Source organism: Passer domesticus, chromosome 8 (genome assembly GCF_036417665.1).
Source record: "Passer domesticus isolate bPasDom1 chromosome 8, bPasDom1.hap1, whole genome shotgun sequence".
Lineage (NCBI taxonomy): Eukaryota > Metazoa > Chordata > Aves > Passeriformes > Passeridae > Passer > Passer domesticus.
In genome coordinates this window covers 50,867,495-50,894,687 of record NC_087481.1, presented here as the reverse complement: position 1 = coordinate 50,894,687, position 27,193 = coordinate 50,867,495, and the positions used below count along the sequence as shown (strand labels likewise).

The following is a 27,193-nucleotide window of genomic DNA, read 5'->3' as shown; positions in this document are numbered from 1 at the left end:
CATTTGAATGAACTACGTCAGTCATCTTTTCAGAAAAATAACTGTACTGTCATTCAGTTTATCTTAACTGTTGTTTGTTTTGGAAGATGCATTTTAAGACAGGGCTGCTGGGTTTTTTTGAAGTGTACATAAAATATCTGTAGCATTCAAGTTTGGTCCCTTTGTATGTTTATGTCCCCTCCCCTAGCTGATGTTCCCTTGGTTGGATTCCCTGTGTTACGTGGAGTTGTAGCTGAGGAATACTCTGTAAATTCAGTTTTAGCATCTTGCACCATGAAAGTTGTCATTTACCTGCAAAAAAATCAAAACAAGCTTGTCATTTTTGTAAAAAATGGGAAGAAAAAAGCTTCATAGAAAAGTGAGAGAAGTTGACAATAAATGATTGAAAATCTAAAAAAAATTGTGTTTAAATTGCTTCCTTTTCCCCTCCCCACCAAGTTTAATGCATTATTAAAGATGGCTGTTTATATTTATGTTGGATATAAATATTTTTTTCCTGTTCACAGAGATAATGGACTAAAATAACTAAATGTTCTTTTTAATTTTGGAGTGCAGTTACTGATATTTCGTATCTCATAGCTGCAGAAAGAGAAAGGATGGAATCTGTCAAATATTTTGATTTTATATGTTATTACTTTCAAATAATTTCCTCAACAATTTTTTTAACTCTTTTGTTTCTACCTCAGTTTTCCTTTTTGTGTTGTGGGGTTTTTTGGTTGCTTTGTTTGTTTCTTTTGGTGTTTGTTTTGGTTGGTTTTCTTTTTTTTTTCTCCTCTGCTTTAGTCAGAAGGTCAGGATTTATTGCTCTAAATGTCACTCTCTACAGTGATACTCTCACAAAATGCAGCTGGTACCCTCCCTTCCAGGCACTGCTGGAGCTGTGGTTTGGGCAGGCTGAAAATGCAGTTCAGTCCAGTGTCATTTCACAGACATGTGAGGCAGGCACTGGAGGGGCTGGTTTCAGCTAGAAAAATGCAGCTCCAATTCACTGAATTGAAAAATGGTTGGTAACAGTTTTTAGCAAATTAGCATGCTTCATTATGCTCATACTGTAGAATGATTTCAGTGTCTGCCTGGTTAGTTCATACACAAAAAAACTTCCTGAGGCCAGGGTGTTTTCTGCTGACACCAAACGGCGCTTCCTAAGTTGTGTCTGACTGATACCACATTTTCCTCTCTCTGTGTACTTATCCATTCCCAATTATAAGCCCTTATTATCTAGTTACTCAGCTGAATTATTATCACTGTGCTGCATCCAAGGACAACTTTCTCTCTTCTTATCCTTTAACAGAAAGAAAGTTTACATGTGCATAGGTTTGTCTTGGTATTAATTCTCTCTGTCAATCAAAGCCCATATGGAATAATCTGCATTCTTGCTGCTTCTATGTTGAGGTCAGTGTGTGGGCTGGGAGCCTGCTAGCCAGGTTTCTGTGGGACACAAGGGTTGTAGCTTCATTAGTTAGTTCATTCATTACTTACTTCCACCTTAGTTCATATGAACTGAGGATTTAGCCCTGATTCTTGATTTTTTGGGCAGTTGATGAGATGGCAGCCCTGGCATTCAAGTGCTAGTCTGTGAAAGCATATTGGTAATCAGCTTTGTTCCTGATGAAATCTTGGGCAGGATCATCCATGGGCAAACTCATGACAGTGGATTAGTTGATGTTCATGCCGTGCTTCTGCATGCTTGGAAGGCTAAAAGGAGGAAATATGAGGGGTTGAAGATTTTTTGGATTAAAGAAGGAAGAGAGGCTTCATGACTCCTGTGCTTCGTGTACTGCTGAAGGGAAGGTGCTGGCACCTACTGGGTACCGAGTTGCAGTGAGCTTGATCATGTTTCCATGTTCTCACAACTTCTCTGTAGGTGCTCTCTGGTGCTGGCTCTCCCAGAAGCCACACAGAAGGTGCAGGTCACCAAAATGGTGCCACATTTCCAAGACTGTTTGGCCCGTGCTTCAGTCTTGCAGAGGGATTTTGTTCTCTGTTGTTTTTTCTCCATACTTTTGGTAAAGCATGAGAGCAATACCCCTGCAGGTTTTGACCAAGAGGACTGGTTGTATGCTTGCCCCAACCTTCCTCTCTTCCTTTTGCCAATCCCAAGAGCCAGGAGCCCCCAAAGGAGCTTTTAGTCTTTCTCTGTAGCTGTAATGTAACTGCTTTAGATGGGACTTTCCTCGAAGAGTATGCAAATATTACCTGTCTGCTAATTTAAATGTGTTCTCTCTTGGGAACTTTGTCTCTCCAGTGCTCTGTGTATTTGCAATTTTAACATTTATTCCCTGTGTTAATCAGGAGAATGTTGAGTAATGGGATTTGGGCCCTAACACTGCCTCAGTGTCATGGTCGTTGATGAAATGTAGTCTTGATTTGAACTCATGGCTTTGGAACTTTTTAATCCCAGGTGACCTGGGAAAGTCTCCAAGTTTGTTGCTTTTGGAGCACATGACAAGATTATGCAATCACACATTGGCAAGGGCAGGATTGGGGAGTTAATTTTCTTTTTGCTTCAGTTTACATAGTTTCAAATTTGGTTCTGCTTGACAGTTTGCTTTTGGGGCTGGGCATTTGGTTTTTTGTGGTTTTTTGTGGGTTTTTTTTTTTGGGTTTTTTTTTGTTTGTTTGTTTTTTTGTTTATTTTTATTTTTATTTTTATTAAGGGCCTGTGCTGCCTTGTACAAACCACAGAAAAGGCATTTTAGAAGTATGCATTATAATAGATGTTGAAAAAATACACTTGTAGGTAAAGTACTAAACAATAGGACAGTTCTGTGTTAGAGGCTCTTAAGGTGACCTTGGGGAGGTAATTTGATCTTTCCTTGTGTTAATCTGTAAAATGAGGATAAGAACATTCCTCTTGTCTGCCTTGATTATTTGAATTTGAGGTCTTTGGAGCACAGAGTTTCTTTTACCTTGCTTCACAGCTGTGACAAAGCAATCTCAATGCTGGGATTTCACTACTCCTATTTGTACAAAAAAACATAAAGAGTATCCAGTGCTATGTGATTATCTTGTAAACATCTTATTGCTTTTAAAAGGCAATGCAATTGTAAAGCAATTATGTTTCTATTGGCACATTTATGGCATTGCTTTTCTGTACTTTCTCTTTCTAAATTTATTTTTAATATTAGGTTTCAAATTGCAGTTCTGGTGTGCAGCATTGATACTGAGAGAAACAAAAATAACCAAGGAGATGCCAGCTCAGGCACTGCATGTTTACTGGAGATTTTAATTTATTATTTTTTTTAATAGCACTTACTTCACATGAGGGTACAAATACTCATATCCAAAGAGTTGGGCAAGCACAGTGTGCAGTCCTGCCATGCCTGACCACTTCCCATGTTTCCCAGTAGTAGAATTCCATACATTCCTTGCATCCCAGCTGTGTGTAGGAGCCAGCTCCCTGAAGATAGGATGGCAGATATTTTATACTGAGAAATGGGAGAACTTTTGCTATTGATCTCACTGGAGGGGAGGGCTTAGGGGGTTTAGTCATTAAATTTGAGATCATGGAGTTCATAGGTTCAGGTGGTGGTAGAAGCAGCTCTTCTTCCAGCTGAAACAGTGAGTGGTGTGAGCTAAAAAACCCCAGTTTTGAAAAGGGGAGGTTCAATCAATTTCACTTTCTCACAATTATCACAGTTCTAATTGCTGATTCTGGTTTTGAAGATAAAAGCAAGCAAACACATGCTCAGAGAAACACACCTCATGTTCCCTCTGGACTCTGATTCCCAGTCCATGTCTCTCATGACCCTCAGTACCTCTGGTGAGGTGTGGGTGGCCAGGACACTGCACCAGGCCACTGCTGCTCCTTTCTCTCTGTGCTCCTTTTTCCTTGCTCAGTTATTTCCACACAAGTTCCTCTGCTGCCTGCAGTCCTTTTGGAGTTGTTAGAGGCTCTTAGGTATTTCTCAGCATTTCTCCTGCCCTGGCATCATTTTTGTTTCTCTCTTCCCCGTATCTTGCTGTCTTCTCTGTCCTGGATTTGTCTCCTGTATCTCTCAGAATCCCAGAGTGGGTCAGGTTGGGAGGGACCACAGTGGCTCCTCTGGTCCATCCTCCCTGCTCAGTCAGGACCATCCTTGAGCACAGGGCACAGGATTGTGCCCGGATGGTTCTGGAATATCTCCAGTGAGGGGCACTCCACAGCTCCTCTGCCAGTGCACAGTGGAATGCTGTGCTCTCTCTCTCGTGCCTCGTCCTTTGAATGTTTGCTGCCTGCTGCTGTGTCTGTGTTGTTGTGTTTTGTGGGTTTTTTTGTTTTTTTTTGTTCTCTGTGCTCCCCTCATTCTGTTTTGATGTGCAGTGGGTCAGTTTTGCCATTTGCTGAACTGGTTGGACCAACAGTGACCAGCACAATCCCACCCTTGGCCACCTCCTACAGCACCATCGCTCCCAAAGCCCTGCTGGTTATGGTGAATACAAGTGAGTGGAATAAAAAATTATATGGTTGCTTTCCTTGGATGAGAATTCAAAAGGCAACACTTCTATAGATAGAGTCTTGGCATAGTAAAATCGTTTAAAAATATGTTAAGCTAGGGCAGAAAAATATTTTTCCAAAGGGGAAGTAGGAATCTTGGTAGGAAAGAATTTACAAGTTAGGATCATAATCTGGCCTGCTACTGTAGGAGAGTCAATTATTTTTGTAGAAAAATTAATGGATACCGGGGAAAAGACCAAGTTCCACTAATCAAAATGTCTTGTGCCCTTTGGGTGGGAGAAGCCAGGGAACAGGAAAGAAATTTTTTTTGTTCTGGGGGCAATCCATAACTAATTTAAAAAGGATTATTTATAACAAAGTTGGTTTTCCACCTAGAGGACAGTCAGTATGCCCAAAAGAATAATTAATCTTGCCTTCGTTGAGCCTGGATAACTTTCAGGCTCACTGGGGATCTGTCTGAGGAGAACACTTAGGCATTGTCTTAAGCCTGTTCTGTTCAGCAGAGTGTCTTGTTGAGTCTAATTGAATCACTGGGAATTAAAGCTAAGTAAGTGCTTCAGTGTTGTCCCAAAGTTGGACCCACTTTTTAGAGGCCATGTGACATTTAAAAAAAAAACCAACCGGACGTGTTTTATTAATGGTGGTCATTTTGTGTTGTAAGAGACAACTAGAGAAATAATTCTGTATTTTTATGCACTTCTTATAAAGGAAATTATAGAAGCCTTGTGTCCATCAATTGTGTACACGACCTATAATTAATACCAGCTGTTCAGAAGTGAAATGTTGGTGCTCTTATGCTGTACAAGAGAATAATAGGCAAGGTTCTATAAACACTCTCAAAAGGGTGGGTAACTTCCTAATTCCCACTGCTGTGAGTACCACTTCAGCATCACATGTCAGTACAATCTACATGGAAGTATTGTGGAACTCTGTTTTAGTTCAGGATCTGGTTCAGAAGCACTATCTTAAAATTATATCAAATTAAAGAAGTGATCCAAATACAAATGAAGCCTTGCAGAACTTCGAGTGTTATTTTTTATTACTCCTGGATTGAACGAGAGTCAATGAATTGCTTGTTTGTTCAAAGAAGCAGTTGCATTTGTATTTTCTTTTTTTCCAAAGCACCTCAAAACAGGATTTGATGGATTTGAGGGTGTCTGCTTGCTATCCAGGAGTGGAGGTGCTAGCCAGAGGAACAGGCTGTGTTCAGGGGTACTGTATTGGTCAGTGCTTTCCCTGTGATGGTCCATTTACCTTCTAATGTTAACCCCTGTGGTCTTTAGGAGCACAGTTACTTGTTGTTGAAATAATATACCCCAGAAACTGACTTCTATGCTGTAATGTTTTTGAGGTCTGGGTGCCAACATGGGCAAATAAGCACAGGGCAGGGCTTCTGAAACTCTGGTTTTTCAGCTCTGTACGTGGCAGACTACCCGGGTGTCAGGAGCCTCATGAAGATTTATGCTGCTGATTTCTGTGGTGTCCAGTTTTAGTTTGAGGCTGTGTAGCTCAGTCCTTGGAGATGCCAGAAGTGAGGGTGGTACTGAATGATGGGCATCTACCAGATCCTTGATTGAAGGAGGGTTTCTTAGCACGGGGCACGGAGCTTCTGTGGTTTAAAGGAGTTGGGTGAGGACAGGTCTCTGCAAGGATCTTGGGAAAAACCCTCGAGGAGATTCCTGATGGTAACTGAGAGGAGATTTTACCACAGATTCTGTTTTGAAGGCATCTGGGAGACCACTGGCCTATGTAGGTCAGTGCTCCTCCTCAGATAATCTCAGGGTGAACAGTGGGAGAATTGATTATTAAAATTAGCATTTTTATATTGACTTACTTCAGAAGGAAATTTAATTCATTTTACTGCATGGAATACTCATGCAGCCTCTAAAAAGGATGCATAGGGGAACTGTGATGAATTTGTTGCCAGAATCCCCACGTGGGATGCTGTTTGGGTAGCTGAGAGGCCTGATAGACATTTGAGGGCTATTATTGGAAACCACCACTCATCAGTAGGCCAGAATTTCCATGCTGTCTGGAAAAAGCAATTGTTTTTTCTGCTAACTTCAGCAACTTGCTTTCATGTAGCCTTGAGGATCCTCTAGGATTTGCACTGAATAATTTGACACTTCTGTGTATTCATTGTTATAAGTAAAGTATTGATACTGGTCTTGATGATCCTTGTGGGTCCTTTCCACCTCAGACTATTCTGTGATTTATTTTTTTTTCAGATAGAGACATCTAGTGATATGTATGAGATGGTTGCTCAGAATATGCTGAGGAGCTCTTGAATTTCTAATTACCTCTGTCCTATGTTAGAAAAAAAATCACTCTTTTTGAAATAGTGAATGATTCTCTTGTGTATGTCAGATGTGTTGAAGGCATAACTCAAATTTTTTTGGCTGCTTACAAGGCTTATACGTGTCAGAGACTTGCAGATGTTGGGTGTGAGGAGCAAATGTTTAGCCTGATCTTCCAGCCCTTCAGCAAGGAGTTTCAAAGGGTGAGTTGATTATCCTGAAACACTGACCCTCAGTAAGTTGGTTGTGGAACCAAGTGCAGAGAACCTTTGTGGATGTGATCAAGAAGGGCATTCCCAGAACATCAGATAAGAGTCTGGATTCACTGTCTCTTTATCACCCAATTTTATGGTGATATGTCTTGTGAAAAAATACTTTGTGCTAATGTAGAAATATGGCAGAATAAATTCACTTTGTGCCTCTCCCCTTTGGCTTGCTAACCACTAATCAGCAACCCATCTGCTAACAATCGTGTTCAGTAAGGCAGGAATGCAGGTTTTGATTCAAAGACTGGCTTGGCTTAGTCAACATTTGTTTGATCATCATCTGTTTCTCAGCATGTCATAGTTTGCTGCATACTTCATTGCAAGATTAGTGTCTTTTCATTACTGAAAATAGTTCTAAAACTCCCTATTGCTTTTTCTGTTTGAGCTTAAAACAACACCTGACCATATCCAGTTAAGAAGCTGTCCTTGACTCTTCTTTGAAAGGATTATAATTTTTCTTAAGCAAATATAAATGTAATAATTTTGTCAGGTGCTTTTGTTCCTGCTAAGTATAGATGATGCTCTAGAATGTGCTTTTATTCACCTGCCAAGTGATCAAAGGCAAACATGTGTGGACAGACGTGGCAGAAGTTCCTCCTTGCTGCTGTTTTAGAGAATGACAAACTCTTCTAAAGAGGCTCTGATGCTTTTGTGGTGGGAAGAGCATCAGTGGAGCTGCTGCAGTTCCACTGGACTGCAGAGCTGATTTAGCACTGACGCGTTCACAGTTTCCAGCTGACAAACTGAGAAAGCTCTCAGGCTCCTGGTGGCTCCAAAGCAAGGGGGGGATATCCTGAGGTTCCTGTTCAGCCATAAGGGCCACATGCATGCCACATTTATGCTTTGTCACTGACAACTCTGAAAATTACACACTAAACACTGTCAGAATCTGTGGTGGAATCCCAAGTGTCCAGATAAGGATATAACCCCTACATAAACACAACCTGATTTTCTTTATCTCTCAGTTACTCTCAAAGACTTGGAAAACTGGATCCACCAAACACATTTCTTTCAGTCTCAGAGCCATCACAGTTACATTGTTTTATTTTTTTTTTTATTTTGTCTATGTTGGAGAAGGTGATCTTTTTTTCAGATAGGATCAAGCAGGTGCTGGTGTTAAATATTTCACTTAATACTGAACCATTCATATGCATAAATCTTAATAGGGCTGAGGCCTTAGGCCCTGATCTTGTATGCTGTTCTGTGGGGAATTAATTGCAGTATCAAAGCTTGAGATAGAAGAGGCATGGGAGGAGGATAGGAAACAGCAGGAAAATAGAGAAAATAAGTATGTTTGCACTTGTGTTCTGAAACTTTGAAATAATTGTGATTTTTTTTTCTGTGCTGTATTTTTAGAGGTCATTATTTCCTCACCTTTTTACACATTTGGGTGTGTGGCACAAAGCTTTTTATTTATATTTGTAAATAACATAGGAGTTGTCTCTCATTGATTTCACATTACAGATGTTAATATTTTGGGTTTTTGCCTGGCACTTATATCTCTAAATCTTTGCATTTCATTCTTTTAGCTGCATTAGCTCTATGCATGTATACCTAAAAATATGAAAGTATTTAAATACTGGTTTCCTTACCCAAAATAATGTATGTTTCATCTCCTATTTTAAACATTTGCTTTCTGGTGTTGAAGCCTTTTAGATCCTATTTTCATGCAATAAGATCTTTGCTTACAAAATGTTCTCAATTTCTTTTTTTTTTAGGAGCTACCCTAACTTATCACTCTGATTTATCTAGTTAAATGTATAAATGTCTTTATAGATTATTTTTCCTTTAAAGAAAAATCCATTTTTGAAGGAAGCAATGCACCTGGTTTGTAGACTGGATATGTGCCATGTCTTCTGGTTAGCATCTTGTGAAAATCTTCTAGTTGCTGCAGAAGCTGCCAAGAGGTGTGGAGGATGGGGTGGAGGGAATGGATGCCAGTCTGTTCATTGCTGTCTCGTAGTCAGCCCCTCATCTGGCCATGAGATGCTGTTTTGAGGACACACAGCTGTGGTGAACTTTGTTTGTTGTAGCTGAAGAACTGAGGCTGAGAAGCATTGCTTGTGACCAGAATTGAATTGGAACATAAGAAAACTATCAGTTTTTCTTAGGTCTTTGTTAAACAAGTAGAGAGTCAGACCAGAGGCAGAGGGCTGGGCATTGGCAGTGATTCCTTCTGGGTCTAAACCAGAGCAGGCCTGGGCTGTGCTGTCCCTCTTTATGTGACTTCCTCTCCTTCTCCTTCTTCCCTGTGCTGCCCTTCTTGCTGAGCTGCAACTCCCACCCCACCAACACCCCAAAAATGGAGTGTGAGGTAAAATGGGGTGTTGGGAGCCCCATGTGCTGTCACTGGGTGCACTGGTCAGCCCATTGTGCTCTCCATGGGCATGAGTGCCAGCCTCACCACAATCAGGGCACTGACTTCTGCCAAAGGAGCTGCTGCCCTGCCACGGTCCCTTTTGCATCTGCTCTTTTCAGCAGCAGATGAATTGTAAGTGGAAAATGATAATACTTTTATGGAAAATGTGATAAAACATTTCAAAACTGTGGCAAAAAGCTACCGAATTTAAGATTTTTTTTTTCCTCCCCTGTTTTTAAAATAGGTACTCCGGATATCTATAGACAGCACAAATAGTTTTAAGACAAATTGGCACACTGTAGGAGTGATACAGATAAATTTACAGGAAGAAAGAGCTTTATAATGCTGCTTCAGATCTGATTTGAAAGGCAGTGGTATGAGCTAGCTACAGTCTAGGATTTTCCCTTAGGCTTTCTCATACATGTGTAGGCAAGCAGCTCGCCAGTATCTCTTCATGGGAGTGCCTCCTTCCAGGATTTCCTGGAATCCTGAAGATCCCTGTCAGATACCTGTGGTTAATGACTGCAGTAATATCTTTATCAGCCCCTGGCAGCTGGGAGGTTTGATTTCCCTCTCAGTCACTGCTTGGTCACCTTACCTGATAGGATTCTTACAGATTTGAGATTCAAGAACTGAGTCTGCAGATAAGCAAAATGACACTGCATTTTTCACCCCTTCTTTTAAATAGGTATTTCAGTGCCTCCTCGAGTCTCCACTGTGCTGGACTTTCACAAAAGAGGAATTCCTTGGAGACTGCATGGGCTGTAGACAGACAGGCTTTACAAACCAGGGGTTACAGGCCCTTATCTCTGAAAGAAACACAAAAGATGGGAGAAAATTACTTCTCTCTTTACAATAGAGCATGGAGGAGAAGTGATAAGGCAGATTCCATTCTTGAACTTGATTCTCTGGTGTCTCCAGCATCTTTCAGCTCAGAAAATATTTTTTCCCAGCTTGTCATCCTGTGCACCTGCCTCCCTCTGTCCTGTCCCAAGCAAGGAGCTGCCCAGCTGCATCAACAGTGGAGCTGCTTGGCAGCATCAAACAATGAGGCAATTTTGGTTTTAAACCTTCAAGTTTTGAGCTGCAAATCCTGTAAATTAGTTTAAGGAATCATAGCCTGTAGGCATACAGTTTGTGGTGATTGGAGTGGGGCTGAGCCTCATCCCCAGTGGGCACAGCTGTGAGCAGCACTGACAGCAATGAGCCAGGGAGTGCCCAGGGGCACTGACCAACACCAAAGGGAGCAGAGGGCACACAGGGACAATGCATCAACATGAGGGGATAAAAAGTTGGGCTAAAGAACAAGAAGGGCCAATGCTGGAAGCCTGCTGGAGTGTTGTGGTGTTTTCTGTAAGGGTTGAAGCTTTCTGAAATTGTATGGTGACACTGTGTGTGTCATGGCCATCTCAGCTGTGACAATAGCCTCCAAAGCCATGTCAGGTAATGCAGGGATGGAGGGCAGAGAGAGAGAGTTGTCTGTAGAAAGCTTTGGTTGCATTTACTGCCATGGCAATCTCATACACAGTCCTTTATTGCTAAAAGCAGAAAGGAGTGAGGAAATTTTAAAACAGGCTAGTAAAGAACTTGGAGTAGTTTCACACCATTACATCTGTGCTTTATTTTTTTTCCTTAATAGTTCAGTCTTCAGCCAAGAAAACACAGTAGCTGAAAATCAGCATTTCAGAGAACATGCTGCCTGTGTCAGGCCACTCCTAAGATATAAATGAAAAATCTGTGACATTCTGAGAATCCCCTTGCCTGTGCTGCAGTGAGCACAGCCTGTTCTCAATGCTGTGCCACAGAGCCCAGAGCTTGTGGAGCTAAAAGTCACAGAGATTCTGCATCCTGGCATAAAGCCTGAAGTTACACCTTCTACAGCATGGGCAGAGTTGACTGAGCATAGCTTCAGGTTTATTTCTGGAGGTATCCATGCAAATGGAAAAATGACAAAAATTCGCTTTGAAAAGAGCAGTAGCCCATATCATCATCTTTAAATTTAGAGGATGCTTTTTTTTTTATAATTGCAGTTTAGAGTAGAACTGAACTAAAAATATTTTGGTGTGACTCCACCTTGCAGCATTCCCATAGCAAGGTGTTTCCCAGAAGCTTTTCTGACTTCCAGTAAAAGCCAAGGTACTTCCTGGCTTGCAGCAGATACATGGAGTCTTGCCAGCAAGAATCAGCAGCTAAGAATCCCTTAGCTTCTGCCTTTGGTTTCCTAACAGTTCTGTGTTCAGGGAGAGAATCATCAATAAAGAAGGCTGCAGTATTTATTTGCATTGTTTTCTTTATTCAACTGCATACTCTTCAAGTAGTTGCTGTAGTTTCCATTTCAGAAAGGTTTGTTGTGAATAGTGAGGTCTAATTTCTAGCTGATGCAACAAAAAATAATTGTTTTTAAACCCTCAGACAATGATCTGCTGTAAAGAAAACACCCCAACAGAACAGTTTTCAACTTTGCACAGTGAATTAAGTCTTTAATTTTGCTCAGAAAATACCTTTGGTTTCTCATATGAACATTGGGTTGTGGTCTTTTCTATCTCCTTTTGTTTTTAATTATTTTTTGCAGGTCTGGAATTATTTTGAGATGTTTAGATAAAATGCAGTCACAAGTACTCTCAGGCTGTTGGAGTTGCTTTGAATTTACATCCATATAGTGCAGTTGCAAAACATAATGAAACCAACATTGCTTGATTCACAAGGAAACATAAGGAATGACAAAAATAATGGTGATATGTCTGCAGAGTGATGTTAGCACAAAGCAACACTCCAGTGACAAGGATTGTTTTCCTCACAACTGAAGGTGCTATTGATTTTTTTCTGTTCTTTTTATTTCTCCCTGACTTAAATTATGCAATCCAGACTTCCCAGTTGTCCCAGTCAGTGTATGTGTTACTCTGGGTAAATTGGATATTTAATGGGACATTGATTTGTCTTATTTGAAGCCTAAATGAGTTTAAGAAAGCATTAATTATTAATCGATTATTCATTTAAGCTGGTCTTGAGTGGAAGTCTCAACCTAGCTTGTCTTGAAATGTTCTTCTTTGTGAGCCCTGGTACTGAGGCAGGAAGGTGACTGGCTGTCTTAGTATTTCTACTTTTTCCATCCCTGGGAACCTTGCCATGGGATTTATTCTCACAGTAGGCTGAGGCTGACAGTGCTGTTGCACCTGGTTTACAGTCCTAGACACTGAAGACACAGAGAAACTAAAACATTCAAATAATTGTAACTTGGTAGGTCCCCTGGTGGTTCCAGGATTAGTGACTTAGCTGAATTAACTGTATGGCTTCATTCCTTTAGGGTTAGGGGATATCATCCACAGAAGTATCTGTTGTGGAGCAGGAATCTGGGTTATCCAGATTCTAAATTCATGTCCTGTCTCTGACTGTACTGTCTGGAGTCTGTTGTAATTGTCTCAGACATGATCTAGGGTTGCCTTATTACATCATGTGCAGTCTGTGATGCCTGAGAAGATATCCTGTATTTGTGGTGGGGAGGGTTGGTGCAGGCAGAGCCTGAAATATGGACTCTCAAGGTGTGAAATCCCTGCAAGGAGATGAACCCAGCTCCTGACTCTGACCTTTTCAAACCTAGAGCAGCTTAAAACTGACATGTCCAGTGAGCTGGCTGGACTTCAGTCAGAAAAATTTCAATAAGCTGCTTGTTGAGGTATTTCTCTTTCTTTTTTTCTTTAATTCCCTGTTCTGTCCTCCCTGGTAACTGTGAAAGGTCACCTCTGCCACTGAACAGCCTTGTGTGTATTGCGTGCATCCAAAGGAAAAAGCTTACAAGCAATTCCTTACAGGAGGGTGAAAGTCAATTATTCAATTTTGACCTACAATGCTAAATGGAGGCCAGTAAGACAAGCACCATAATTAGCTTCACTTAAGAGATCAGTCTGGAAATAGCAACTAACAGTATTTGTATTCATTTAAATGGCTTTAAAGGCAGAACTGGAAAGAAGCTGCATCATTGGACCAGCCTTGAAAATAGTTATTTACTCTCCTGTAAAGAGCAGAGGCTTGTGTTTCAGATCAATACCAGAAGATCTGGAACCTGGTGTGCAGAATGTCAAAGTGTCCTACACATGTAAGGTGGAATAAGCAGGGTATTGCAGGTACAGATTTCACATTGCACCATATAAAGCTTAGAGAGCATTTTTCCAAATTCTTTATCCATTTCCTCTTGTGAGTAGCTTTAAAAGTCAACAATGTTAACTTCAGCTTTCATCAGGCCCATCTCAGGTTGTCTGGGTCTGAGAGGGAATTTTGCTCATAATTTTAATTAGTTAACAGTCATCTCTATGTTTGTCTTTCATTCATTCTTTCTTTCCTTCTTTTTTTTCCTATATATATCCTTGGTTGCTAGTGAATAGTTTTGTTTGTAAGAATAATAACTTCCACTCCAGAAACAGTATTGCATTGCAGACTATTAGATGAGGTTCACTCAAGGTGAGGCATTCAGTGAGCTTTTACTTCACTGGAGCTGCTAATTGAAATACTGGTTGGCATTACCAGCTGAATTCTGTTGACCAGGATGGGCTGAATAACTGAATAAATGCTTAAATAGTTTAAGTGAGGCTACCAGAAAAAGAGGTATTAAAAACTTCAAGCTTGAGTAGAAGAATTCAACCATTTTCTTTGAAGTTTGGGATTGGAGATGTGAGTGGTGATAGGAAGAAGAGCATAAAAGTTACCATATTAGTCTGGCTGGACTTACAACAGAAATTGCTTAGAATATTTTTTATTCTCTATTCTTGATGCTATTACTCCCCTAATCACATATTCAGCTTTTTTATTATTAATCTTGTATTTATGTAATGCAAAATGATAGCAGCATTTCTTCAGTAAGACATTTATAAAGGAGAATAATATAAAAAGACTTCATGGAGTGATGGAGCTTTTCCCCTAGAAATCCACTGAAGAAAGGGAGGAATCTGGTGCAGTAAAATGAGCAAGGTATCTGTTAAGCTGCATAAGCAGTAACCTGAAAAACAGCATAGTCCTGGCTGGGGTGATGCCAGGAACTGATCAGGAAGGGAAAAGATCTCGAGAAAATTCTGAAGATGTTTTCCAGTGACAGTGAGAGAGATGTATCAGCACTCAGTCCTTTGCAGGCCAGGAAAAGTAGGACAGGAGTGGTATAAAGACAGAGGCGTGGGTAGAGGTATGTTTTCTCTGAAATGTTCTGATGAGCACCACTAGTTTGAGAACAATATTACAAGGAGAAAGGCTTCCTACTGCTAGAATGGGATGTGGGAGGGAGAATTGAAGGAACATAGGTTTGTTTGGGAACATTCTGGGTAATACTTTCCACTTCAAACAGTTCAGTTGAGATTAAATCTTGCGCCAGCTTACACCCGTGCACTTCTGTTAGGGCCCCAAGCTGCCACATCTGAAGAGAAAGTTAAACATGTTTTACAGAAGCCAAATGTGGAGCAATTAAACTTTTATTACGACAGTGAAATCCACAAACTTTTCCTGTTCCTATCCAAGCTCTGCTCTGGGTGGTGGGGTTGGTGATTACCCCTGCCTGGAATTGTGTCTCCCTGACAATATTGCAAATACGTGGGTAGTTTCTGCCTATTCATAGTATCTCTAATTTGCATGCAGAGAGTAATTTCTGCTAGAATTGATGGGAGTAGAAACAAATAATATTGGCTTCTTTTCTCTTCAAGAGTGCTTTCCATGCATTGGGTATCTGCTGTAGCAAAAAGGAGATGTTTGTAGTTTATTTTTAGTGCAGTCATTTGCATACAGACTATCTGGTTCATCTGGTTTCCCAGAACTTGATTTGGAATTGCTTTCCTTCCATCTTTTTTGCTTGGGTTATATACTTTCCTGGATTAAATTAGTTTGTACTTTCCTTGTGTGCTCATCCAATGGTTTGCACACACTCATGTTCTTGGAAAGAAAATGGCAGGCATTCTAAAACACTTTGTGGCACTGACACTGTGGGGGGAGTTTTTCCTCATCTTTCTGTAGCAGCATTAATGGAAACAAGTAGTAGTTGATGCGAATGTCTTAAACTACTGGTTTGTGAAAAGACTATATTTAAATGAAATGGTGGTAACTTTTTAGATGAGCATAAAATGTGACCAGATACATTTGTATCATGGTGTAAAGTGTCTGAGAACACAGAGTTTTGTATAGAAGAAAATACTTTTTTTGTATGGGCTGAAATATTTTTTGTTTGTTTGCTTTACAGTGGCCCATCCTCAGGAGCCCCACCACCCCTCTGAAAAGCCAGTCATCCACTGCCACAAATGTGGGGAGCCTTGTAAAGGTGAAGTGCTCCGAGTTCAAGCCAGACACTTCCACATCAAATGCTTCACCTGCAAAGGTAAAACCTGGATATTCATCTGCTAGAAATGACTCCATTTGTGCAAATGTGCCTTGGACCACTGATGGGAGGTTGTGCTTCCTGCCATCAACCCATTAAAAATACTCTCTTTGCTCAATACCTGAAGGATTTGAAGGTGGGAAGGGTAAAGAAAGGTGGTGATACTTAGGAAAATTCTATATTTTTGTAGTTTTTGGTCTAAATGCTTTTTCAATGATCTGGAATTTTTTTAAAAACTCTTGATAGCAATGACTTTCATTAAGGATAGTTATGAAAATTAAGGTCCTTTGTACTCAATTGACTGGTGAAAGTATTTGCTTTCAAAAAACCCACCAGAAAGGTTCTGCAAAGGTGTTCTAAGGCTTTATGCCATGGAGCTGCCTTGGGAGTGGGGATAGTGCTGCCCATTCCACAGAGGGAGGACCTGAGGGGCTCTTGGCAACTCCAGCTCATGCCACTGAGCCCTCTGTGACCACAACAAAGACTCCCTGTTCTTTTTTTACAAAACAGAGGTTTAATGAAGCGTTAAATAACTGTAAAACTATGCTTTGTGAATGCATTGCCTTTGAAGATGGGTGCCACGGAGCAGGAGGCAACCCTGGCTCCTTCACAGAGTTTCTGTTTAATGAACACCAATGCAGAGCTGGCTGAATTGAGTAACCACAAAACGCAGGATGAAAGGTGAGAATAAGGAGAAATCCCCAGGTCTGTGTGCAACCACTGCCTGCCACAGCCAGTCCCAGCTCAGCACAGGGGAGATACAGCACAGAAAGGGACTCGGGCTCCAGGTGAACGTGGCAGAGCTGGTGGCAAACATGGAAAAAGGTGCTGGAATAAATCAAAGTAACTGAGCAACTAAAACACAGCAGCGGAATCAATACCACATAGTTTTTCACTTCTATTAAACCCAAGTTATCTTTTCTGAAAGTCCATATGTAGCATGTACCCTGCAGATTCAGACTTTGAAAAGTGTCTCCAGTCCAGTTCCTGAGTACAGTTATATTTTTCATGTTCCAAATGTAGGTGGAATAGTTGTGGGGCTGCTCTGTTCTTCCGCTTCCTGAATATATGGAATATAGCAGAAAATAGAAATAGTTGTTTTCCTACGTTACTAAAGGTTTTTTTTAAAGGTCATTTGAGTTATTTGTATGCTGAAAATCAGTATCTAGAATCTAAGAAATGGTTTGTTAACTGTGGTTTTCAGTTAAATACAGCTAGATAACTAAAAAAATGCTTACCTTTCACCTAGACATTAACATATTTTGTCTGTGCCAATCTGGAGTGGCATCAGCCCATCCCAGACAGCTCCACCATGGAGCTCTGTCTGCCCTGTTTCTGGAATGCTTGGGGAAATGCATATCTCTATTACAGCTGCTGTATTTCAAGCAGTACTTGATGCCATATAATCCCTGAGCAGTTCAAAACCAGCAACTATTTGTTTATTTTCTTGTTCTTGTCCATAGTGAGTAGTGGTCTCAATTTACAGAAGATACTGGACTAGGGTATTTTCAGCATCAGGCCACCTGAGATCCTTTGAGTCACAAAGGAGAATGATAATTCAGGCCAGGCAGCAAACAGTGTCCTTAGGACCTCCTGATAAAGAAGGGGGCAGATGGAGCAGGGCTTTGGAATTGTTGTCCTGATGAATGCACCACATTAATCTTGCTTTTTTTAGGAGGGGTGAGGTCTGCTTTCTTCTTTCATTTGTGTTTTAGTTACTTACTCATAAGCTGCTTTTGTGCTTTGACTATTCTGTTGCAAGACTGGATTTACTAGTATAATTTTTTTGGTTTTGTTCTTTCCTTCCCTAGAGGAATGTCTAAACTCATTGTAGCTTCTGTTTGTGATGACAGTTTAAGATTCTGTAATAATATTGACCTTATGAGTGCTTGCATGAAGATCACCAGAGAAGGGAGAGCTATGGAAATAATTCTTACTTGGGGGAAATGAAACTGTGATTTGTACCATGAGCTTGTTAAGGAAATGGAGGAAAGTAAACCCAGTTTGAGCTCAGAAGGGCCAGAGCTGTGTTAGAGACTTTTCTCATGCTGTTCATTCAGTCTGTGCCTTATTAGTTGGGTTTGTTGTCTGAGTGTTATCTTTTTAGAGTTCATTTGTCTTCACAGGGAGAAAGGAAAGGGCTGTGTATGGGAGGTCGCTCCAAGTCCTGTTTTGAATGTTTTACCTGAGCTGCACGTCTTGTTTATTGTTATTTAAGTGAGTGCAGTTTTTGTTTTAGCCACATAGTTATTTACTCACATTGCATATTGTCTGACCATATGGTTTATACAAGTGGGACACAGCTGTTCAAGTAAGTGGTTTTCTTCCCTCTTAGTCTGATGTGTTTTTAATATGACATGACTGCAACTCTACAGGAGGTGGAGTTAGATCCTCCTCAGTTTATAAAGTAGGCAGCAAAAAAAAAGTTTATAAAGTTAGGCAGCAAAACCAATAGATACTAGGACCAGGATGTATCAGCTGCATCTACAGGTGGCTTGGCTTTTTTTTTTTTTTTTTTTAGTATACTAAACTTTTCTCTTGAGACTGCAACTCCCATTTATAGCATGAAAGACTTGAACAAGCTCACACTTGTCTGTTTTCATACCTGCTGAAAGTGTTTAAACTTTTGCCCACAGACTTAGAAGATGTGGGGAAAATCCATTTCTTGATAAGGCTGTCACACGAGTCACAGTTTGTGTGATCCTGTTCTTTGCTCTGTATGAGATTCCTTTTTATTATTGCCATCCACGCACTCAGTTTTTACATTGTACTGTTAAGTGTATTTGATATGCGTGTAGTCCTGCTTCCCTAGGTTGTGTCAGAGGCTCCTAGGCACTCCATGACTGCTTGGCACACGTGTCAGTGGTGGCTGTGGCACTGCAGGAGCACTGTGACTTACATCTCCACGTGCATCAGCCAGCTCGGGACACGCTCATGCGTCACCTGATGTGAGCAGACAATCGCCCTCCGCAGGAGTTTGGTGCTCTGTCCATCTCTGGAATCTTTCTAAGAACAGAGGAGCTGCTTCCTGCCAGAGATGACCAATAAAACCTCCACTGACTGACGTGTTCCCGTGGCCCTGTGATAAGATGGGGCTGGCTGGGGCTCTGCCTGGAGAGCCGTGTGTCTCCAGCTGGTGTGTCCTGTCTGCCGGGGCCGGCCGCTTCTATTTGTGGCTCCTGACAAGAGCTGATAGGAAAACAAAAAAGCGGAAAATGGTGTGGCTGTCCCCAGGAAGGTGAGCTCTGCCATTCTCCTGATAGGCAAAGAATTTCAGGCAGGCAGCAGCTGACTGGGAGCTGGAGTTAACAGGGGAGTGATGGACAGAGGAGGGATAAGAGACATTTAAGAGTGCAGCTCCAGGAACACCATTCAGAGCAGTTGTCTTTGGCTATTTCATGACAAAATCCCTTACCTTGCCAGGGAATTACACTGGTCTGTGTTAAAAATGCAAATTTAATAGGATTCTGCATTACCTCCAGGTGTAATAAATAAGCTTTAAGGTCTGTTTTAGCAGGAGTACACTACTCTTACCATACCAAATTGTTAATCTTTATGAGGCAGTGGAAACAGCAGGCTGAGAGGAGGGAAGGTTAGATGAGGAGGTTGAGCTGGAGACATCACTGGGTTTGTCTCAAATAAACATTGCCATTAACAAGAATTAATTAGTGGCTTATGAAGAAGTAAAAGTTTTTCTTGCAAGCATCTATGTACATTAATAACTTCTCTGGAAAAACTAAGACTACTCACTGCAGTTCTGTTCCATATGTAAATGTGTGTGGGATCAGGCCCTAAATTACAATGTGCTTGAGCAGAGATTTTAATATCTCAATTTAAATTGTGATCTGATACAAATGATAATTTTCTGCCATTGTCAGTTGATTACAGTTCACTTTACCCTATTGCATGTATTAGCAGAGGAAACTTGGAGGCTAGCAAAATTGCTATAATAAGGCTTTATTATTAAGCTTGTGATTCATCTTTTGGGTTAGAGGGAAAAGCTGGTTTCAGTACACTGTATTGCTTAACAGAAAAAGCTTTAAGCTTTCATAGTAACAATGTAAAAGTTTACATAGCTTGATTTTGGTGCATGGAGAGATAGGCTGAATTATCTTAGCAAGATAGGCTAGTGTTTGTGGTAGGAGTCTTTCAAATAGTAGATCCATGACGTCAAATATGAATTTGAAAACTTAGATTTTTTTATAGTAATGTAGACTTAAGGAAAATTTAATCTCATAAATAAGCAATCCTGCCATAAGAATATGGATGGTGTCTTTAAGTATTTTAGTCCTTACTATCCCAGAATCATGGAATGGTTTGGGGTGGAAATTTAAAATCATGTCATTCCAGCCCCTCTGCCATGGGCCAGGTTGCCAAATCACTGGGCCAGGTTGCTCAAAGCCCTGTCCAGCCTGGCCTTGAACACTTCCAGGAATGGGATATCTACAGTTATGTGGAATAAAGGTCAGGTGAAAATGTTTCACTGTGTATCAATGTTTCACATGCTATAGTGATATCAAATATCAAAAGGCAATTACCTGCTAATAATCTTGCTAATTACAATGCAAAGCCAAGTCTTGGCATCCAGGAAGCATTCCACAAACCCAGAGTATTCTACAGGAAAAAAAAAAGCTTCTATTAAAACATTATTATAAATCAGCATAAAGGAGTTTCTTAATTATGGAACAAATGTGGTAATTTTTCTCTCTTCAGTTAGATGTCTCTCGAGCTTAACTTGCAGAATCCTCTGTGGTATGTTTAGGTTCCAGGCACAGGTCTGGGTTTTTATGTGAGGGCTTTTCAAGGCTACATCATCTGCAGCTCAATGAGCCTGGCAGGGAGGGGGGAGGCTTCCTAAGTTTAGATTTTGGGATGCTCTGTAATCCTTTGACTTTGAACTGGATCTTCCTCCCTTGAAGAACTGGGAAGAAGTCAGGGTCATGTAAGCAGACACTATATCAACAGGTTGGAATGTGCTTTAAATCATTAGTTCTTTGACCCTTGATCTGTCATCAGATTCCTTCAGTGGCAGCAGGAGGAGGCTGCAGACAGGCTGCTGGGTAGTGCTATAAATAGTTCAGTGTCACTGGATGGAAAGTTTAAATATGAGGCCACTCTTGTAGTAGATGTCCAGCACAGTGTTTGAAAAGATCTCTGCATTTTCACAAATTCTTCTGGAACAGAAACTGATGTATGGATGTGATGTGTGGGTAGAACATGCTCCTTCCTGAGCATAATGAAATTATGAGGTCACTTGGAGCTCTGAGTCACCAAACCAAGATCCAGGTGGAAATGGGAATCTGTTGTTTCTGGGAAGCTAACAGAGGTTAAAATTTCTCCCATGTCAGGGAGTGCAGTTCAGATGTGAATTCATGCATTCAGGTTGCTTGATGTGAAATCAAACCTCAGTTGCAGCTGTGAGACTAATTGCCATTTCTGCATTTACATATCTTAGCTGCTGTGTCTTGAAGACTGTCCTTCTTGCAGTGATCCCTACTGGCATTTCACTTCAGGTTCAGTTTCTTCCCATTCTGAAGTGGATCCTTACTTTTCTGTTGGGGTCGGAATACTATTAATGACAAGTGATTGATACCAATCTTGGTTTAGTTGGGCTTGAGGTCTCTTCAGGGACCAAACATTTGACAGGAAATGAAATTAATTGCACTACTTGGCTGATAGTGATGAATGCTGACAGATGCCATGGCAGATTTTAAAAAGCTACTGGATCCCTTTGGAAGTAGAGGAGCAGCAGGATGATTAACAGGTGCTTGATGAGTGGGGCAGAGCATCCTTACAAAAATACAGAAAATTTCTTGGCTTTGTGGTCAGTGCCTCCTTCATTTGCCTGGCTTGGATGAAGTTTGGGTTTGTTCTATCCTTAAATTCCTGGTTTGCTTATTTGAAAGCTTTTCAGAGAAATGGTTCTTCTAGATAGTTACAGTCAAGCCATCCGAGGCTAAACTTTGACATTTTTCCACTGATTGCATTTTCTTCAGGGTTCATTTCCCACAGACCTGTAAATGACTTTGATCTCTACCTCGTGCTTAGTTTAATGTGAAAGGTGTTTTAAATGGTTGAATGATTCCTGCCATTGTTTCCATCCTGGTGCACAAACCACTGATTTTTCAGTGGGGCACTGGGGAAGCTGTCACATTGCTGCACTACATACAGCTGCTCTTTGCTTGCTGTTGAGCTCAGGTTTGAGCTGATGGCTGTTGGATTGCTAGAAAGATTGGAATTTGTGCAAGTCAGGTGCAGACAGGAACAACTCCCAGTGCAGCAGCATTTGTGTCTCCAGTGCTGGAGGACTGAAGGCAGGGTCATGGCATTGATTGGAAAGCTGATCACGTAAAACTGAGCTCCTCTGAGACTCAGAATTCACATTTGGGTTGAGGTGCTTGCACTGAATGCCCAGGGGTTTCAGTCAGGTGCCCCACTGAGAGCTACTTGTGTCACAATGACAGCAGCACTCAGGAGTGGTGCAGGCAGGATAGCTGAAGTGGAGCATCAGGGATTCTCATGGCAAGAGAAGAAAGGCCTGACTGGAGGCTAGAGGATGATTCCCAAGGGGTATCTCAGACCAGTTTAGGAGAAGAAGGGAGAAATGCAATCTTGTCCTTTGCTCAGGAGGTGTTTTAGCTGCTAAACCTTTCTTCTACCATAGCAGATTTTAAGGTCTCCTGTATTTGTTCCATGTTTATGTGATTTGACTTCCCAGCATTGTTTCTGGTGTCAGTCAGCTGAAATGAGAAGAGATTCCAGAACCACTGGGAATGCTGGACATCAAATAACTTCAGTCAAAATGCATCTCTCATCATTGTATGACAGAAAAAAATCTCCAGTGACAGGAGTGTGACAAATGATCACTGGGATCTCTGTTACAGCTTTTGCAAACTGCTGGATGCATTTCTTATTGGTGCCTTGCAATCTCCCTGCCAGGGCAGTGCTGCAGCACAGCTTCTGAGATTTACTGTTCCTACGTGCTCCTCTGATGATGCTTGGATGTGTATTCATTCTTTAAATGAATAGCACCATCAAGAAAGGTATTGGTAAGAGGAGTAAAAGGCAGAAGGAGGCTTGGTTCATTTGAAATGCAGAAACTTTAATAAGAACTTGAAGCTTGCTTTCATCAATATGGGATTTGTTAAAACTCTTATGTGAAAAAAAAGAAACAGATGTGTACTTTTTTGGATGTAGGTGATAAACTGAAACATTTCCAAATTCCTTTCTACCTTCAAACAAGAGATCCATTATGTCCTAAGAATAACTGTTGTACGACTATTTTCCTGCTTGAGAACAGCACCATTATTCCATGAAGCTGAAAAATACAAGAAGGAAATAAAACCCCAACAGGAAATTGAATTTGCACCTTATTTAGTGCACAGTAACAAAGTAGATCATTAGAATTTTCTTAATGAATAGCTTTCACTTCTGCAGACTGAGAGCCCAGATTCACAGACCCTCCTTGTGTGTTTTTTTTTCCTTCAGTGCTGAAACAATTTTTACTTAACATCAACATGGAGTTCAACTCTCCCTGACAATAAGGTTATGGAATTCCTAAATAATGCTCAGTAGGATCAAATCCTGCTTTCATTCTCCTTGAAAAACTCTGATCTCTTCATTTTTATCATCACTGTTAAAGCTCAGAAGTGACTCACCTTAAGAATGGTCCAGGTCCCTGGATCCGCAGGCAGCTGGATTGCTTTTGACCCGCTCAGATTTCCATACCAGACCCTGTAGCTTTGGGAGCTGACAGCAGCCCTGGCAGTATCTCCAACCTTTTTGTGCTCCAAGGATGCAAAATAGGAGCTCCAGAGAGTAGTTGAAGACAGAAAAAGCTAGTGGGTGGGTGTTTTCCATACAGTGGGAGGTAGAACTATATTCCAGCTTATTCCATTCACAAAAGAGGCAGGATGGTTTGTTTGGAATATGAAATTCTTTGATATACAGACTCTGAGAGGAAGGCTGAGTTCCTCCAAGAGCTTTTGAAGATAATGTTTTCTTCTTTTATTTAAAGAAAAAGGCTGGCTTTTTTTTTTTTTTTTGTCTCTATGCTTGTTGTACCTTAGGGAACAGAAGTGCTCCCCAGTGTCTCCTGTTTCAGAAAGAGGGTTTTGGTCTTGTAAAACAGAATTCCTTCCATCATACTGAGCGGGAAGGATCTTGGGGAAATATTTTTCTTCTGTAGAACTATTTCTGTGTGATGGATGTTTACAGAATATCTCTTGCTTTTTGCCTTGAAACATGATTTGTGCATCACTATTGGCTCCACAAAGTAATTCTTTCATAGTCATTTTCTCCATCAGTATAAGAAAAAAATAGTTTCATGTTTACAGTTAACTGCCATCATTTAGGTATAAATTTTTCTTTGATGACATGATATGTGTACCACAGCAGTTGTGTAGATCACACCATCAGAATGAACTGTACATATGTAGCGTTCACAGCTGATTTCACTGCCTCTGCTGCTTGAGGCATGAACAGTGGTGGGCATACGGTCTTTCTTTTTAATAAAAGACAATTGCAATTTGTCCTTTCTTTTTTGTGGTTTTCTGTAATGGTCATAAATATGTGTGCTAAGGCAATATGTGTCAGCTTGAGGGGATGGATACATTGGCAGACACAGGACTTCTGCACAGTTGCAAAAAGCAGCAAAAAAGAAGAAAAAAGAGCTGCTCAAATCCCTTCCCTCTTACACACCACACTGTACATAGAGTGTGGGTACAGCCATGTTTGTCCTTTCTGATTTGATCTCTGACTCAAAGTGAAAGCAGCCGGCTGGAATAGCATTTTTCCAGCCATGGCTGTTAACAGTCTGGGTGACCCTTGTTTTTCCCATGTAGCTTAAAGCTGTGATTAGTGATAGGAACACATGTGCTAAATTGACTGCAAAAATCCCGTGTAATGTGGGGTTGCCAGGGCTTGTTTCTAATTCTTGCAGATTGGTGTGTGCTTCCTGCTGTGTGGATGCCAGAGACGATGAATCTGCTGGGGGCTCACATCGTGAACACTTCTGCTTGGGCCCGAGTTCATGGCTCGCCAGTGTGGGAGAATTTAACTCAGACATTCTGGTTATTTGCAGAATGAGTGAGAGATTGGTAGAAACAAGACTTCATAAGGAAAAGGGCAGTACAAGGAGATTCTTTTGACAGTAGCTATTGCTGTCTGGAAAAGACTTGTGAAATATTTAGCCCCTATTTTTATTGAATCCCTGTGGCCATGCCTGCAAAGAGGGTAGAGCCTAATAACTGTGAGTGCATGAACCCTTTCCTTCCACGTTTGTAGGAGTTTTTGCAAACAATGATCTGCCACCTCTTTATGACGCTGAAGCTGGGTTTTCAGAAGAAGCTAGAACAGAAGTGACATTGAAAGTTAGTTTTGATCATCCCAGCTTATTAGAGCCTTGCCTAGGCAGGTAAAGGGGGCTGCAGGGACCAAATGAGCTCTTCAAAAAGTGACTCTGGTGGAACTGGGGATCATAGCAAAGAGCCAGAGAGTTCACACATGCAGCTCCTGAGGCACACACAGCTGTACACTGAGCACCTTCAGCTTGAGGCTGAAAAATAAATATACTGGGATGTTAAAGCTACTAGGTAAATTACAAACTACAACTTAAATAATCACACAGACACAGGAGTACTCCATAGCACTTCATGAGATTTAGCAGCTTCTAAAGTATCTTTCAAATATTAAAGCAGAATTCTCAATTTCTACATGATTTAATGGTAAGGATCTGCAAATCTGTAAATAGGTTTTCTACTGGACCTCCAGTGGAAAATTGTGGTGTAGAGGTTACCTGTACATTCTACCTAACAAGATATTTTATTGTTAATTTGAAAATAATATTTTAAACAAAATGGAGATCAGTAGAAAAAAAAAAGAAGGACTGAAAGTGGTTTTTTTTTTCTGGAGGTTTACCTACAAAAAACCAGCTTGGAACCTTTTGCAGCATTTCAACAGAGCCTTAACAGTAGTTCTTTGTAATTCTTTTCAGTCACTGATAATTGAGTTTTGGCTGCTTGTGGATTTAATGCCACCATGAAATGTAATTTGTTTGCACATGGAATATTATCACAGTCTATGCAGAAATGTGAAACCAGAAAAATGCTGGTACTGATAGTGCTTTCCTTCTAAGCTGCATTTTAGTACTGTTTATTGTTGTTCTATTAATTATTGCTACAGTAGCAGTCATTAGACCTCCAGGGCTGGGCAACAGAGAAAGGAAATTTGCAATCCCTGCCCCAGATGCCTTGCAATTTTAACTTTCAAGGCAGGTAGCTGATAATATACTACTCCATTATTACAACACTGAGAATAAATGTTGAGTAGAGTATTGTGCTTGGGACTTGTGGCAGAAAGAGGAATTGAACCCAGTCCCCCTGATAATCTTTCTGTATTTCATATTTTAATTTTTCAAGGACTGTGTAACTGCAAGGACTTAGTATACTGCTTATTTACTTTTCCTTAATACTCAGAATCTCTGATGTTGAATATTTCTGATATTTGATCTGAACATAATTTGACATTATGAGGGGGGATGAGATGGCACTCCTTGCAGAGTTGTTAGCATGCTAGACTGCTGTGAAGAGTGGTTTCTCTTACTGAATTACACAGATACAGCAATATACAGAGGAGCAGGAGGAGTGCCAGAAATCCAAGTGCCTGGGAGGAGCTGGGTATAAATTTTTGGTGATACTCAGGGGAACACTGAATAGGTAGTTTCAAATTCTTTGTTGAATCCAAGCTAAAGGCACAGTGTGAAATTCAATCTCCCATGGCACTTTCACTTCATGGGGTTTGGCTCTTAGAGGTAGGATTGCTTTCTGTCTCTGTGTTGACCAGAAATGCCAATGTAGGACTCTGAATATTTTCTCAAAGCAAAACAGGCACCTGGTTGTGATGTGGTCTGGTTTGAGTGAATAGGCATTTTACAGTGGAAAACCTGCCAAGTCACAGAAATCCTTGACTGGCTCTTCACCCTTTTACTGATACAATTGAGCAGCTAACATCCTTACCAGTGATATTTTTATAATCTGTCTGGTTTGTTTTTTAATTCCAGTGTGTGGCTGTGACCTGGCACAAGGAGGCTTTTTTATTAAGAATGGAGAATATCTGTGCACCTTGGACTACCAGCGCATGTACGGCACCCGCTGCAATGGCTGCGGCGAGTTCGTGGAAGGAGAAGTAGTGACAGCCCTGGGGAAAACTTACCATCCAAGCTGCTTTGCCTGTACTGTCTGCAAGTAAGTCATCCCTTCAAACAACATGGCAGGAACCCAGTTAAAAGAAAACACAAGGAAAGGCATCGCCATCAGACACGAGTCTCAAGACAGATTTCTCTTGAGAATGCATTTATTTTGTTATAAAAGATCTGCTGCAGATCTGACTTGAAAAGTCTTGAAAATGACACTCATTTATATGGGGAGCATGGCTTTTGTATGACATGTTCTCAGAAAGTTGCTCTTATTTCTGAAAGAATTAAGTGTC

General features: G+C 40.8%; 1 protein-coding gene and 1 long non-coding RNA gene across 13 annotated transcripts in view; one reads left to right on the top strand and one right to left on the bottom strand.

The window, feature by feature from the left end:
* Positions 1–27,193, top strand: part of ABLIM1 (actin binding LIM protein 1) — a 203,543-nt gene that overhangs the window by 88,622 nt on the left and 87,728 nt on the right. For all 12 annotated transcript variants that reach the window (XM_064431400.1, XM_064431391.1, XM_064431399.1 and 9 more), the window contains 2 exons: positions 15,572–15,706; positions 26,766–26,949. In XM_064431400.1, coding sequence (XP_064287470.1) covers positions 15,572–15,706; positions 26,766–26,949 — 319 coding nt within the window. Of the gene's footprint in view, positions 1–15,571; positions 15,707–26,765; positions 26,950–27,193 lie in introns of those variants that run through there.
* On the bottom strand, positions 177–20,314 carry LOC135306837 (uncharacterized). The gene is made up of 3 exons (XR_010367588.1): positions 20,245–20,314; positions 9,959–10,169; positions 177–291 (listed from the first exon to the last, which is right to left on the bottom strand). It is a non-coding gene; the product is annotated as an uncharacterized LOC135306837 (long non-coding RNA).